This window comes from Scylla paramamosain, chromosome 16 (assembly GCF_035594125.1).
Source record: "Scylla paramamosain isolate STU-SP2022 chromosome 16, ASM3559412v1, whole genome shotgun sequence".
Lineage (NCBI taxonomy): Eukaryota > Metazoa > Arthropoda > Malacostraca > Decapoda > Portunidae > Scylla > Scylla paramamosain.
This window is the reverse complement of record NC_087166.1, coordinates 13,312,818-13,329,245: the sequence shown is the minus strand read 5'-3', so window position 1 is coordinate 13,329,245 and position 16,428 is coordinate 13,312,818. Positions and strand designations below refer to the sequence as shown.

Here is a 16,428-nt window from a genome sequence, read left to right as displayed (position 1 = left end):
AAATTCAGGCGCGCGGTGCAACAACGACGTAACCGAGAAATGGAAGTTTCGAGAAAAACGCGCTCAAAGTTAAACACTGATTGCGCACAATAGGATACCCTTAAATAAGTAAGTATTATACATCATTTGAAAGGTCTTGGGTAGTTCTGTTTGGGGATGTAGGTTTCGAAGTGATAGGTGACGATTTTGGGTGGATGACTTACGCGTTAATTAACGCGTATACCGTAGGTAATAATTTTTTTTCCCGATATTGTTTTCATTTGTTAATAATGTGTTAGAGCCTATTACACATAGTATTAGGTGAAAGTTTCATGAAGATTGGTATATAAATAAATTTTTTATGAATTTTTTTCCGAGCGTAAAAAATAAAACTTACTCATTACCGGCACGTTATTTCTCCGCACTACGCTCGACTTTGAGCCTTAGTACAGGTGCTTAGATGGTCGAATATGACTTGGCCGACATCACCACGAGACTTTTACACCCTTCTACCACACGGAGCAGGCAAAAACACGAAATCTCAAATTTCACGGTTACGTCGTTGTTGCACCGCGCGCCTGAATTTATTGAGCGATGCGGGTGGAATAAAAAAATATCTTTAAGTAAGAAGAAAGGGTGGGAGATGCACACTTCACTCAAAACAACAACTTTCATTGTATTAGTGTATTTTTTTTCTTTTCCTTCTTTGCTGCACGATATATTCAATTAGTTTTCTATCGGTTACATATTTCTTGGGAGAGAGAGGAGGAGGAGGAGGAGGAGGAGGAGAAGGCGTTATTTACTCTTTGATGTAAGTGAGATTTCAAGACAACACAAAGAAGACGAGAAAGTAAGCCATAGATAAGAAACCTGAGGGAAGAGAACAGGAAAACATGACAAATAAGAACCGAATAAATGAAGCGCAATTAACTTACGTCCTTTCACCGTGACTCAAGGGCATTACACCGCGCCATATTCATCCAACCTGTAAACTCCCTCCCCCTACACCTCCAACACACATATCACTTTGCCCAGCACAAACCTACACACATCTGGTCCTTTACACACCTACACACTCATCACATGGCGCTTTACACACCTACACACACACACATGACCTGGCCCAGCACAGACCTATACACATCTGGCCCTTTACACACCTACACACAGACATTTGACCTTGTACACACCTGCTCCTCATCCTTCCACACACAACACCTGGCCAGTACATACTTGCTTCTCCTCTAAGTCCGACGTGGTGGCGTTGGAGCACAGTAGTACTAGCAGCAGAAGAGGAGCACCTCTGCTAAGGCACGCCATGGTATTCAGTCACTGCACACTCACTCTGTGGTTGTGCTCCCTCTACTCTGGCGCGGTTCTTATCACAAACTTCGCCTATCATATCAGTGCTGCACAGAGCATGATAGATAATTCTTACATGGATTCCAAACGCAAGAATGGCAAGGAGAGAGAGAGAAGAGAGAAGAGAAGAGAAGAGAAGAGAGAAGAGAAGAGAATAGAAGAGAGAGAGAGAGAGAGAGAGAGAGAGAGAGAGAGAGAGAGAGAGAGAGAGAGAGAGAGAGAGAGAGAGAGAGAGAGAGAGAGAGAGAGAGAGAGAGAGAGAGAGCATGACCACTGAGAAGATAAAAAAAAAAAAAAGAAAAAGAAAAGTATAGCAACAAGTAGTGAACATGTGCATTCTTTTTTGTGTAAGTTTTTCCCAGGGCGTGACACGAGGGGCGCCGGTGCCATCACATTGGTGCAGCCTGATGCAAACTTTGTGAGTCAGGTGTTAAGTAATCTAAATAGCTTGTTGATGTTATATTGTTACTACACTTTTTTTTTTTTTGCAATATTGTTATCAATATCACTACTGCAATTATTACCACTATCCCTACTACTTTTATTACTACTCTTCCTAGTGCACAACAACTACTACCAATACTGCTCCTATCATCGTTACTATCATAATTATCGTTATTATTACTACTACTATTACTACTACTACTATAATTACCATTACTATTACTACTACCAGTGAACAGCAAGTACTATTATCATCATTAATACTATTTCTACTAATGCACAACATCAATAACAACTACTATTGTTACAACAACTACATCTAGAACTTCACAACTACTACCATTACTATTACCACCATCACTATTGTGTGGTTGACAAGGTAAGAGGAAGTTCAGAAAGACAGATAATCATGATAATCATTATCGCTATCTCCTGAAGGCCAAATAACAAAAAGAAAAAAAAATAGCTATCTCAAGGGAAGGTAACTGGCAGCTCTCATTAACCGATCTTGCCTTCACTGAGAACAAGTGACTTTCATCGAGGTCGTGGTGGGTGGGGCAAGTGTTGGGAATGGCAGGAGAGAAAATGAGTTCCGTAGCGTGATGGGTAGTTTATTGGCATATGAGAAAAAGGGAGAGAAGGGTAAGAGGAGAAATGGGAGAAGTCGCGAGAGGAATTGGAGGGGAGAGGATGGGTGAGTGGTGATACGTGATAAGGATTAATGCCACACGCTTGCAATGTAACTGTGTGTAATGTTCGCGATATTCTCTCTCTCTCTCTCTCTCTCTCTCTCTCTCTCTCTCTCTCTCTCTCATCACATTTTGACAACCTTTCCATCAGAATAATAAACAATTCCCTTATTTGTACAAACATCGATGTTTTTCTGGATGGATTTCAGTTCTCGTAAATGACTGAGGATAAAAGTAGTGTGGATATGTGGAGGTGTGCAAGGGTGTAGGCGCGCGTGTGGCTTGGGTGTGTGGGTACATGTGTGTGGGTACGTGTGGTATGGATGAGTGAGTGTGGTTGTAGTGTGGATATGTAATATGTAAGGGTATATTGGTGAGTGTGTGCGTGCGCGTGTGTGAGTGGTGTGGCAATGCAGGGATGTATGGAGGTACCCATATGTCCGGTGTGTGTGTGTGTGTGTGTGTGTGTGTGTGTGTGTGTGTGTGTGTGTGTGTGTGTGTGTGTGTGTGTGTGTGTGTGTGTGTGTGTGTTCATTGGTAGTATGCGTATGTTCATTTAGCATGGGGCGTGTTTTCCCAGATGTTTCCTTTTTCCCCAACCTCCATCGCTAATGTGTGTGTGTGCTTTCCTTTGGGGTGGTACTCCCAATGATTTCCCCCCCGTGCGTCTCTGCTCCGTACACGTTATTTTTGTCCCCTATATAAATCCTATACATGTGCGTGAGGAGACTGTAACAGTTCATATATCCCTGCTTACAGCTGTCCCCTCGTGCTGGAACAGACACACTGCACCACTGCCTGTAAACGTAGCGCCATCTCCACTACTGAAATAATATGTATGATGTTCCTTTCTTTTTCCCAACAGCGGCCAAGGACACATACTCCATACGACAAGCGCTCAACCTCGATATGGATAAATTGCCTTTTCCTCATGAGTTCAATAATTAAAGACATTTGTGCATGTTTCTCTCTTAAGCACACAATATACGCATTTCTCAAAAACAAAACAGAAAAATAGATCATGATGTTCATTCTTTAATTGAATCACACTAGGTCCTGTAATGTATGGAAAGTTAAACAATACCACCAGATACCACAGCCATTTATGTTAGAAGGCTTGTGTCACGCAGGCAATTTAATTCATCTGCAACAGTTGATTAGAAACACCCAAATTTACAAGCGCCGCATACTGTATACATATATATCTAAAATCCAATGAAACACTTCCTCTAAAATACCCTTAAAATTAGTATAAATTTGTCACTAAAACCATAAAAAAAAATAAATAAAAATAAAAATCAGTGGAACTTAAACTAGAGCCTTTTCAAAATAGTCGGGGTGCCGCGCAAGAGCATTTCAGAGTATGGTCATGAGCTGTGTAGCCGCCTTGGTCAGGGCACGTACTCTGTGGCCACCTCTATCACCGCCTCCTCGCCTCGTCCCGCGCCGTTCACCGCCTGGAGAGAGGTTGGAGGAAAGCAGTGAGTGGCAGGAGGCTCTCAGCACCACATGGGTTACTTTACCGTGCCCCTTGCAGGGATAATATGATGATTAGGAACCCTTTCACAAGACAAGGAAGGATTATTTATATTTAATATTGTTCTCTCTGATGATTCATAATAACAGGGGCAATCATTGTTATCATTATTGTTGTTTTTGTTGCTATCATTATCATTGTTATTCATAAGGTATTATCATCATCATTATAAATAGTAGTAACAACAACAACGACAACAACAACAGCATCAACAAGACGGAGCCACCACAAGAGCTTACCATAACATGCACATAGTACGCCTCTGATGGCTCCAGGTTGCCGATCTCTATCACGAGTTCTTCAGGGCTTTCAGTTACTTGCTCGCCCACAAAGTGTCCGATCACGGATGTCCAGTACAGGTACCACCCTGATAACTTCCCGCGAGGAAACTCCGGCAAAGACCACTCGACTGCTACTGAGTGGATATCCTTTGCTATTTGCTGCAGCTTTGTCGGGGCACTGGAGGCTACGTGGAAAATACGATTATATTTATTACTACATTACGAAGGGGTAAGAGTAAACAAGTGTTAGGCCTTGCTATGGATATATGTAGCCAGCTGTGCTACGCCTAAGCTCTTCGTGAGTAGTACGGTGGTTCACCAGCCTTCCCTTTCCGCAAGGGGATGACGGGGCTAAGAGCGTGAATGGTTTGTGTATGAGTGCACGGTGCTTTGTCTGGGACACTGCGTGTGGAACTGCCGGCTGGTAAATAGACAGACAATAGGTACAGGTGAATCCCTATCCAGGTCTCATTTTAACGGTGCATCTTCGACTTAAGCTAAAAGAGAAGTGATTGCAATGTGACAAGATGCGAGAAAGACATCATAAAGTGAAACGAGGGTATAAACTCTCATCACTAAACCAAAATAATCGGAATGAAATATACACAGCATCACTGGACAGAGCGGCGCGTGCCAGGCCAAAGTGCTGTGCTCACATCCTTAATGACCCACACCACGGTTCACGTCGCGAGTCTGCAGCACCCACTCACCTTCTTCCTGCGTTGTGGTGATGCACATGGCTGCCTGCCCAGTGTTAATGACGTGGACAGCCACCGAGATCACAGAGTACGGCGGCAGCGATTCCAGAGTGGCGGATGAAACACTCGCTTCCACAGATTCCCAGCCAGAGCCTGCAATGCACTCCAGTGACAGTTAATGATTTTTCTTTTTATTATTATTTATTTATGTATTTCTTCTTCTTTTTTCTTTTTCTTCTTCTTCTTATTATTATTATTATTATTATCATTATTATTATTATTATTACTATTATTGTTATTATTTATTCTTTTTATTTACATACTTATTCATTTGGTAATATTTATTTATTTATTTATTCATTAGTCGAGTGTGAACCTAAGCTCCTCCGTCATGCAGATGTTAGCGCGCCTGGTTACGAATCGGCGGCGCAGGTTGGAATCTGAGTAATTCTAATCCCACGGATCAGTACGGAGGAAAATGACTGAAAAGATGCAAGAGATGAGAATTTACATTCCTTAGAGAGGCGAGATTAGGTGATCTGATAGAGATCTTTAAGAGGTATAAGGGATATAACAAAGCTAATGTAAACTCTCTAATGCAAGACTTAACCAATATTCTCAAATCATCCATCCTTTTCTCTGGTAAACTCTGGAACTCCCTGCCTGCTTATGTATTTCCACATTTATGACTTGAACTCCTTCAAGAGGGAGGTTTCAAGACACTTATCCTCCAATTTTTGACTATCGCTTTGGGCTCTTTTCTGGGACTGGCATCTGAGTGTTTTTTTTTTTTTATTGGATTTTTTGTTGTCCTTTGCCAGTGTCCCTCCTACATAAAAAAAAAAAAAATATCCTGGGGGTCAAAAGTAAGAAAAGAAAAGTAAGAAAGAGTTCTGACTTGATAAGATTATATTTAAAGAAAAGACTGGAAGAAATTTGTTCACAAAGTGATGGATGAATGGAATAGACTCAGTAATCAAGTTGTTAGTGCCAAGCCAACAGGGAGCTTTAAAAGAAGATATGGATGTGGGTGACAGGTGGAAATAAGTATTTTATGTAGATACCACCCTGCACTTTTTCACGTCCAACCCTTCAGGAAGTAAACAGTTCAAGCAGGGAAGCCTCAGAAAGCTTGACTTCTGATCTCTCTAAGATTTCTGATTGGGGCAGAGTAAACTTGGTATTGTTCAATGCCTCAAAAACTCAATTCCTCCATCTATCAACTCGACACAACCTTCCAGACAACTATCCCCTCTTCTTCAATGACGCTCAATTTTCCCCCTCTTCTACATTGAACATCCTCGGTCTTTTCTTATAATTTAAACTGGAAACTTCACATCTCATATCTATGAAGTTAGGCGTTCTGAGACGTCTTCACCAGTTTTTATCACTCCCCCAGCTGCTAACTCTGTACAAGGGCCTTATCCGTCCATGTATGGAGAATGTTTCACATGTCACGTTCCATTCATACCGCTCTTTTAGACAGCGTGGAATCAAAAGCTTTTCGTCTCATCAACTCCTCTCCACTAACTGACTGTCTTCAACCTTCAACGCGATGTTGCATCTCTAGCTATCTTCTACTGCTATTTTCATGCTAAATGCTCTTCTGATCTTACTAATTCCATGTCTCCCCTCCTCCCGCGGCCTCGCTGCACAAGACTTTCTTCTTTCTCTCATCCCTATTTTGTCCACCTCTCTAATGCAAGAGTTACCATTATTCTCAATCATTCATCCCTTTCTCTACTAAACTCTGGAACTCCCTGCCTGCTTCTGTATTTCCACCTTCCTATGAATTGAACTCCTTCAAGAGGGAGGTTTCAAGACACTTATCCTTTAATATTTGTTACTACCGCTTCGGACCCTATTCAGGGACCGGCATCTCAGTGGGCTTTTTTTTTTTTTTTCATATATATGATTTTTGTTGCCCTTGGCTGGTGTCCCTCCTACATAAAAAAAAAAAAAACAATACAGCACCTGCCACGTGTAGTCCCGATAGCTTCTTGTATCTTTCCTTTAACCTGTAATTTGTTACAACGACCCTAATACAATGGCAACTAAAGAGACATAAAAGACATAATACGGAAGCGCCTCACCTTTGTCCTCAGACCAAAGCGACGTGAAGCTCCACGTAACGTTGTACAAGTCGACTGGACAATTCAATTCCTGGAGCTCCCAGTTGAGTGCTACCTCGCCTGGCTCCGTGGTCTCACATGTCAGGTTCGAGACTAAAGAGAAGGTAAGACCATTTTACGTCAGTTTACTGTCGCTCACATACTCACATTCATCACCAAGTGTCTGTATCAACATCCTCAATACACGAGACCTCTGCCTTAAACACTTACTTGAGTTCACGAGTAAAACACTTTCCGGTGGGGATCTCTCGCCAAACTCGTCAAAATCAGTAGTCTTCGCACTCACCGTCACATCCACCTCCCCGCCACACGAGTTTTCCATTATCTGATAGGAAAACGTGTTTTTGTCTGTGACTTGAGAATCAACTCTACCATTCCAGTCCGTCCATTCCACACGATAATTACTGATGATTCCATTCTTCTCTAAAGGTTCTTTCCAAGTCACGCTGATTGTGAAATTCTCAACCTGTAGCTTCTCCAGCGTTGGCGGTCCAGGAGCTGTGAGAATGACATACACAAGTAAAGTGACGCAGGAGCTTTAAACTTGGGCAACACAAACCAAAGTTGTGTCTCCAGAAATTGCACTTCACCAAGACGCGACCATCGGGACGTGCACAAGACATACCTGCCATGGGAGTGGTGGAGGAGCATGTTATTGGTTTCCCTGCATTTATGCCCACATTGAGACTCACTGTATACTTAGTGTAGGGAATGGAGGGAATGTTGTAGCAGATCTCGTCCCGGCTCCAACCCAGCGTCGTGCTATTCGAGTCTGCAGGAAAGAAAACGATTCTCCTGATGCTGTGAACTGAAAGTGTCTTGCCAAGGACCACTAAAGAATATTTAGAAAAAACCCTGCTAATTATTAGTGAACGAATGGTAGTAAATACACTAATGCAAAAGTTATTATAGGCACGGTGATGGTTCCGCCAAGCACAATGCTGCAAGGTGTGATGCGAAACTGAAGGCAACCAAGTGCCAGGCCTGACCCTAACAGGTAAAGGGGAAGCAAACAGCACCTGTGGCGCCAGGTGACCAGAGCACGTGTCCCTCCCACTCCAGGTTGTATTGCGACACTGGACAGTCTGTGCTGTAGGGAAGCCAGCACGCCAGCAAATCAGGCCCGTGCTGAAGACAGTCCATCTGTTCCGGCAACACTGAAATAAAGCAGCAATATAACTTTCCTGCACGAGCATTGGTGCGAAATTTGGCTCACACAAAAGAATCCAGGAGGACAAAAGGCATCAAGGTTTCCCGGCTTCACCTGCACAATCTTCACGTGTGGTGACTCACCATCGCCAGCGGGAGTCACGTGCTTGGCTTCAGATCGCTCCCCCCACCCATCGTTCTTGACGGCGCCGTTACGAGCCGCAACAGAAATATCGACACTGACACAGGCCTCCAGAGTGACGGTCGTGGTGCGCACCTCTTCGCTCACCTCCTTCACATAGTCGTCTGCGTCATTTAAATATATTCCGTAATGAGTAATGTTTCCGTTTTCCTCAGCAGGAGGCTCCCACGTGACCCGCACCTCGCCCTGCTCCTCCGACACCAAGGACACGAGCACCGGTGGCCCCGCATCTGCACAAAACATGTCCAGTGAAACAGGTAGACTTTCTACTGCCAGCACAAACTTGGCATCACTGTTAGCCGCACACTTCTGCCTTCTGAATGGACTCGGTGTTTTTTTTTAATTATGTCTGTTACTTTTTTACTGAGTGCATGGCAGTGTGTTACAGAGAAGACTGCAGCAGCGGGACAAACAAAGGCATACTCACTTGTCTCTAAGGTGGTGCCGCTGCACGAGATGGCGTCGCCGACGATCCCCTCAACGGACGCAGCGATCTCGAAGGTGTACCTGTGGTAGGGCGGCGGGTTGTTCTCCGTGTGGGAGAGTCCTCTGGTTTCAATGCCGTTGCTTTCCTCCTCACCACTTCCCCATAACTTTTTCATCGTCCAGTTCACGATGTAAGTTTCTATTTTGCAGGTGGTTTTAGGTTTTTCCCAGTTCACGGTGATATAGTTATCGGCCACATCAACTGAACAATTTTGGGGATCCGGCGGAACTGTTGGAGCAATGAGGAAAGGACTCTTAGCTTTTGAACATAATAAAGATGGTGAATGTTTGTTTGCTCTCTCTCTCTCTCTCTCTCTCTCTCTCTCTCTCTCTCTACTAGGATGACTAACTTAATGGATCGAGCTCATCATTATGTGGATGTAGGCAGGTATGTTTCATAAAGGGGTGCCAAGTGGAAGGCTGCTGGCTTGTTGCAGCTTCCCTGATGTCCTTGTGTTCTACTCACCACCGACCGTTGTTTTACCCCTGGTTGTCGCTGGGAATTTTTTTTCAATGTCTTCGTAATAGGAAGAAACGGTGATGTCAAGCGTCATGCATGGTTCCAGTTCGACAATCATGAACTGGAGGCCGAAAATTCTTACATCAATGTTGTTATGGTAGTCAGTGAGGAGATAGTACGAAGGTGGTAAATTTGGTTCAGACCAACTGACGTTGATGGCAGAGGAGTTGATTCCCTCGGCGACTAGGTTCTGAGGGGGACCGGCTGTGGAAAGAAAAGGTGGAATGCAAAGTGAGGCAGAGGAGCTGGGGACAGGCTGGGATAGTGATGGAGCACAGCGCGTTCACTGCATCACTTGTGTGAATAACTCATCACTAGCGGGACCTGAGAAACCTTTCACGGCAACTTTCATCGTTTTGGCAATCCTGTCTACAGTCATTCTTCATTCCCCATCCCACACTGCCTCACCTGGTAACGTCCCCCTATCTTCCTCCCCAACATACGGGCTGCCAACTTTCCACGGTCATACACACACATACATACAAAGGATGTCGAAGAAGGAAGCGAAAGAATGAAAAAAAAAAGAAATAACAGGAATGCAGGAGACAGACGAACACCCACAGTAAAATCATGAACACCTCAAGGAATGCATAGCTTAACATTGGATTCAGATCCCATGGCGCAACACTTCATAAGTTACCATTTGTTAAAGAGTAACGTCGTACTAACCGTAAGACAAGACAAATTATAGTATGGTTATATATGTACTGCAGCTTTCACCCCTGCGTGACTTGTACTTACGAGCTGTTGTCGTGGTCTGGCTGATGGAGGCGGCGGGCCCTTCCCCCTCTGAAGTACTGGCGTACACGCTGAAGGTGTAGAGTGTTTCTGGCGTCAGTTGTGACACTTCCACTGTTGTCTCATTCACGACAGTCTCCGCGGGCTGGGATCCTTCCTCTTGGCAGGTCACTCTATACTTTTCGATGTCACACTGCGTGGCAGGTTTCCTCCACGCCAGCGTCACCGTGTCGTAAGTGTAATTCATCACGTGGAGGTCTTGTGGTTCCGGAGGGTCTGAGGTAAATATATTTTCCTGCTATGTTTGGTGACGCTTTGTTGTGGGGGCGTGCAATGCTCAAGCTTAAGTCTCCTCTCTAATCGTGGAGCGACAGGTCTCAGTGATAATTCTCATACCAAGTGTAAATAAGGAAATGAGATTCACTTTAAAAAAAAAAAATAACAGTTATAGCACAGTGAAAAGAACACAATGATACTGAAAAGTGGAAAGATAACACAGTGAAAAATGAGAAGTGTGACGAGCCCGCGCCCCTTAGTCTTTGTGTGGTATCTGTAACCTGACCATGTGGTGGCTGCGCTGGTGGCTGGGTGTCCTGGTGAATAACCCTCTCAAGAATAGGATTGCAGCACGCGCTGAGGGGAGAAAAATTCCGTAGTGGAGGATTTCAGTAAAATGGGCTTACCGGTTAGGAGACGCTCGAAGTAATGAGAAAGAAAAAGAATATGAATATTCATTTCATAAAGTGTTATCAAAGCTTCGTAGTATCGAAGTGTAATGGGGTCTGAATTTAAAGGATAATTGTTTATGGGGATAACTAGCTGACAACCACTATGGCGCGTGACAGCCAGCCAGTCCGCGAACCATGCATGTCTGATTCCGGCCACCTGTCGTCATGTTAGGTGCTGGACACTGCGTGTTCCGATGTGCGATCTGCAAGACGTTCCCTTATCTCAGGGGCGCGTCTCATCACACTGGTCAAGTACCGAATAATTAGGTGGAACACTTGATGGAGTGCATCCAGCAGCTAGGGAGTGTTCATGCAACGTGTTTATTGGTGATTGTTTTCTTGTTTGCCGGACGCCTTGCTGGTTGCTGGCCTCATCTTGTAAACCCCAGCTGTCCTAACAATTATATAAATACTTGCCATACATTGCTAATCTACTACTATTTAGTTTTAATATTCATAATTGTTAACTTGATCTTGAGTATGCTTCTTACCCTTGGTTAACTTTGATCCTTACAAAGTGCACCACCGGTACGTCCTGCACGTGCCCCCCCCCCACACCCCTAATCTAAGTGTTCACTGTCTTGGAGTGTTAAGCTAGCCAGTGTGACTACTTTTGTGTGAGATAACTAGTGAAAACAGAGGGGCTGCTGCGCCTCTCTTCGCGCGGAGTGATTTATCTTAAGTAGTGATTGTGGAAGCGCGACTTTGGTGGAACAACTTACAGCCGACGTTAGTCTCTCCATCAGCCACGGCCGGGTCACTTTCGCCGGATGACACTGTCTTTACTCCGAAGGTGTAGTTCGTGCAGTCTTCAAGACCTTCCCAAAAAAAAAAGTTGTGGCGTTCAAGTCTTCGCCCTCCACATATACAAAATAGTAATACTCTACTTCAATACTGGAGGGTTTACTCCACATCATCAACATCATGGATGTCCCCTCTGGCATCACTATCAAGTTCTGAGGCATGTCGGGCTTACCTTCAGGTGAACCTAAGGGTAGATCGGAAGGCATTCAACACTCAGACTACATCACAGTTTGATTTAAATAGGGAAACACTTCCTTTATTACTGTGGTTGTTGATGGGGTTAACAGTGGTGTTGGACAGACAGACAGACAGATAGATAGATAGACAAACAAACAGACAGGCATGCACACACACACACACACACACACACACACACACACACACACACACACACACACACACACACACACACACACACACACACACACACACACACGCACACACATTATATTGGCCATTTATATTGAATAATGTTATTCTTTTTCTACGTCAGTGATATATTTTTTTCTTACTGCTCCCCAGGAAGTAAATTTCTTTGCTCTGTAGTATGTAATATTTACCATTTATTTATTTTATTATCATTATTATTATTATTATTATTATTATTATTATTATTATTATTATTGTTATTGTTATTGTTGTTGTTGTTGTTGTTATTATAATTAATGATCCGAGAAACCTTTCACGGCAACTTTCATCGTGCTGCGAACTTTCCACGGTCATACACACACATACATACAAAGGATGTCAAAGAAGGAAGCTAAAGAAAGAAAAAAAAAAAAACAGGAATGCAGTAGACAGATGAACACCCACAGTAAAATCATGAACACCTCAAGGAATGCATAGCTTAACATTGGATTCAGATCCCATGGCGCAACACTTCATAAGTTACCATTTGTGAAAGAGTAACGTCGTACTAACCGTAAGACAAGACAAATTATAGTATGGTTATATATGTACTGCAGCTTTCACCCCTGCGTGACTTGTACTTACCAGCTGTTGTCGTGGTCTGGCTGATGGAGGCGGCGGGCCCTTCCCCCTCTGAAGTACTGGCGTACACGCTGAAGGTGTAGAGTGTTTCTGGCGTCAGTTGTGACACTTCCACTGTTGTCTCATTCACGATAGTCTCCGCGGGCTGGGATCCTTCCTCTTGGCAGATCACTCTATACTTTTCGATGTCACACTGCGTGGCAGGTTTCCTCCACGCCAGCGTCACCGTGTCGTAAGTGTAATTCATCACGTGGAGGTCTTGTGGTTCCGGAGGGTCTGAGGTAAATATATTTTCCTGCAATGTTTGGTGACGCTTTGTTGTGGGGGCGTGCAATGCTCAAGCTTAAGTCTCCTCTCTAATCGTGGAGCGACAGGTCTCAGTGATAATTCTCATACCAAGTGTAAATAAGGAAATGAGATTCACTTAAAAAAAAAAAAAATAACAGTTATAGCACAGTGAAAAGAACACAATGATACTGAAAAGTGGAAAGATAACACAGTGAAAAATGAGAAGTGTGACGAGCCCGCGCCCCTTAGTCTTTGTGTGGTATCTGTAACCTGACCATGTGGTGGCTGCACTGGTGGCTGGGTGTCCTGGTGAATAACCCTCTCAAGAATAGGATTGCAGCACGCGCTGAGGGGAGAAAAATTCCGTAGTGGAGGATTTCAGTAAAATGGGCTTACCGGTTAGGAGACGCTCGAAGTAATGAGAAAGAAAAAGAATATGAATATTCATTTCATAAAGTGTTATCAAAGCTTCGTAGTATCGAAGTGTAATGGGGTCTGAATTTAAAGGATAATTGTTTATGGGGATAACTAGCTGACAACCACTATGGCGCGTGACAGCCAGCCAGTCCGCGAACCATGCATGTCTGATTCCGGCCACCTGTCGTCATGTTAGGTGCTGGACACTGCGTGTTCCGATGTGCGATCTGCAAGACGTTCCCTTATCTCAGGGGCGCGTCTCATCACACTGGTCAAGTACCGAATAATTAGGTGGAACACTTGATGGAGTGCATCCAGCAGCTAGGGAGTGTTCGTGCAACGTGTTTATTGGTGATTGTTTTCTTGTTTGCCGGACGCCTTGCTGGTTGCTGGCCTCATCTTGTAAACCCCAGCTGTCCTAACAATTATATAAATACTTGCCATACATTGCTAATCTACTACTATTTAGTTTTAATATTCATAATTGTTAACTTGATCTTGAGTATGCTTCTCACCCTTGGTTAACTTTGATCCTTACAAAGTGCACCACCGGTACGTCCTGCACGTGCCCCCCCCCACACCCCTAATCTAAGTGTTCACTGTCTTGGAGTGTTAAGCTAGCCAGTGTGACTACTTTTGAGTGAGATAACTAGTGAAAACAGAGGGGCTGCTGCGCCTCTCTTCGCGCGGAGTGATTTATCTTAAGTAGTGATTGTGGAAGCGCGACTTTGGTGGAACAACTTACAGCCGACGTTAGTCTCTCCATCAGCCACGGCCGGGTCACTTTCGCCGGATGACACTGTCTTTACTCCGAAGGTGTAGTTCGTGCAGTCTTCAAGACCTTCCCAAATGTAGTACTCATCAAAAGTTGTGGCGTTCAAGTCTTCGCCCTCCACATATACAAAATAGTAGCAGTCTACTTCAATACTGGAGGGTTTACTCCACATCATCAACATCATGGATGGCCCCTCAGGCATCACTTCCAAGTTCTGAGGCATGTCGGGCTTACCTTCAGGTGGACCTAAGGGTAGATCGGAAGGCATTCAACACTCAGACTACATCACAATTTGATTTAAATAGGGAAACACTTCCTTTATTACTGTGGTTGTTGATGGAGTTAACAGTGATGTTGGACAGACAGACAGATAGATAGATAGACAAACAAACAGACAGGCATGCACATACACACACACACACACACACACACACACACACACACACACACACACACACACACACACACACACATTATATTGGCCATTTATATTGAATAATGTTATCCTTTTTCTACGTCAGTGATATATTTTTTTCTCACTGCTCCCTAGGAAGTAAATTTCTTTGCTCTGTAGTATGTAATATTTACCATTTATTTATTTTATTATTATTATTATTATTATTATTATTATTATTATTATTATTATTATTATTATTGTTGTTGTTGTTGTTGTTGTTATTGTTATTATAATTAATAACCCGAGAAACCTTTCACGGCAACTTTCATCGTGCTGCGAACTTTCCACGGTCATACACACACATACATACAAAGGATGTCAAAGAAGGAAGCTAAAGAAAGAAAAAAAAAACAGGAATGCAGTAGACAGATGAACACCCACAGTAAAATCATGAACACCTCAAGGAATGCATAGCTTAACATTGGATTCAGATCCCATGGCGCAACACTTCATAAGTTACCATTTGTGAAAGAGTAACGTCGTACTAACCGTAAGACAAGACAAATTATAGTATGGTTATATATGTACTGCAGCTTTCACCCCTGCGTGACTTGTACTTACGAGCTGTTGTCGTGGTCTGGCTGATGGAGGCGGCGGGCCCTTCCCCCTCTGAAGTACTGGCGTACACGCTGAAGGTGTAGAGTGTTTCTGGCGTCAGTTGTGACACTTCCACTGTTGTCTCATTCACGACAGTCTCCGCGGGCTGGGATCCTTCCTCTTGGCAGGTCACTCTATACTTTTCGATGTCACACTGCGTGGCAGGTTTCCTCCACGCCAGCGTCACCGTGTCGTAAGTGTAATTCACCACGTGGAGGTCTTGTGGTTCCGGAGGGTCTGAGGTAAATATATTTTCCTGTAATGTTTGGTGACGCTTTGTTGTGGGGGCGTGCAATGCTCAAGCTTAAGTCTCCTCTCTAATAGTGGAGCGACAGGTCTCAGTGATAATTGTCATACCAAGTGTAAATACAGCAATGGGATTCATTATATATTTAAATAAAATATAGCATGAAAAAGTTATGATAGAGTGGAAATATAACAATGATACTGGAAAGTGCAATACAGGGAAGAATGAGAAGTAGAACAACTTACAGCTGACGTCAGTCCGTCCATCAGCCACGGTCGGATCACTCTCGCTTCCGCTTGATGACACAGTCTTTACTCCGAAGGTGTAGGTCGTGCAACCTTCAAGACCTTCCCAAATGTAGTACTCGGCAATAGTTGTGTCTTTCAAGTCTTCGCCCTCCACATATACAAAATAATGGTCTACTTCAGCACTGGAGGGTCTGCTCCACTTCATTATCATGATGGATGGCCCCTGAGGCGTCACTATCAAGTTCTGAGGCATGTCGGGTTTACCTTCAGCTTCGCCTGCGGGTAGATAAGAGCACAGCAGTGTCGCCAGGAGGAGGCAGACGCTTCTGGGGAAGGAAAGCATTCTGCTCTACCTGAAGTGGCTGGTTGTAGTGGGGCAGCTGATGTGTGTAACACGTCTTACTAATGGAAGCACATTTTATCAGATAGTGGAGCCCCGCTTAGGTTGCAACATGTTTCCAAGATGAGAATGTGAAACTTAATTTTGCGTCATTCCCTTCCAGTTCCTATGCTTCATTTTAACAGTTTTGCATTTTTTTTTTCTCAAAATTAACATGACGTTTGTCAAGACACATCACGACGGCCAGAGTTGAGGCCTCAGCGATGCTACTGCTTCCCACAGCACCTCGCCTGTAATAAGTGCGTCAGCGGGGCCGGAGA

The 16,428-nt window shown here is 43.9% G+C and overlaps 1 protein-coding gene across 8 annotated transcripts in view; it reads right to left on the bottom strand.

Moving 5' to 3' along the window:
* The window catches only part of LOC135108070 (phosphatidylinositol phosphatase PTPRQ-like), a 30,057-nt gene extending 13,886 nt beyond the window's left edge, over nucleotides 1-16,171 (bottom strand). Inside the window, exons 1-16 of one of the 8 annotated variants that reach the window (XM_064018682.1) lie at nucleotides 15,766-16,167; nucleotides 15,238-15,510; nucleotides 14,190-14,465; nucleotides 12,743-13,015; nucleotides 11,668-11,763; nucleotides 10,221-10,493; nucleotides 9,426-9,683; nucleotides 8,901-9,188; nucleotides 8,416-8,703; nucleotides 8,142-8,279; nucleotides 7,748-7,894; nucleotides 7,333-7,620; nucleotides 7,084-7,215; nucleotides 5,003-5,143; nucleotides 4,251-4,477; nucleotides 3,490-3,931 (exon numbers count right to left, since the gene is read on the bottom strand). In XM_064018682.1, coding sequence (XP_063874752.1) covers nucleotides 3,866-3,931; nucleotides 4,251-4,477; nucleotides 5,003-5,143; nucleotides 7,084-7,215; nucleotides 7,333-7,620; nucleotides 7,748-7,894; nucleotides 8,142-8,279; nucleotides 8,416-8,703; nucleotides 8,901-9,188; nucleotides 9,426-9,683; nucleotides 10,221-10,493; nucleotides 11,668-11,763; nucleotides 12,743-13,015; nucleotides 14,190-14,465; nucleotides 15,238-15,510; nucleotides 15,766-16,111 — 3,510 coding nt within the window. In that variant the 5' untranslated portion in view covers nucleotides 16,112-16,167 and the 3' untranslated portion in view covers nucleotides 3,490-3,865. Of the gene's footprint in view, nucleotides 1-1,212; nucleotides 1,360-3,489; nucleotides 3,932-4,250; nucleotides 4,478-5,002; nucleotides 5,144-7,083; nucleotides 7,216-7,332; nucleotides 7,621-7,747; nucleotides 7,895-8,141; nucleotides 8,280-8,415; nucleotides 8,704-8,900; nucleotides 9,189-9,425; nucleotides 9,684-10,220; nucleotides 10,494-11,667; nucleotides 11,764-12,742; nucleotides 13,016-14,189; nucleotides 14,466-15,237; nucleotides 15,511-15,765 lie in introns of those variants that run through there. The other 7 variants (XM_064018683.1, XM_064018675.1, XM_064018677.1 and 4 more) reach the window with 7 other exon arrangements.
* Between the last annotated feature and the right edge of the window lie 257 nt (nucleotides 16,172-16,428).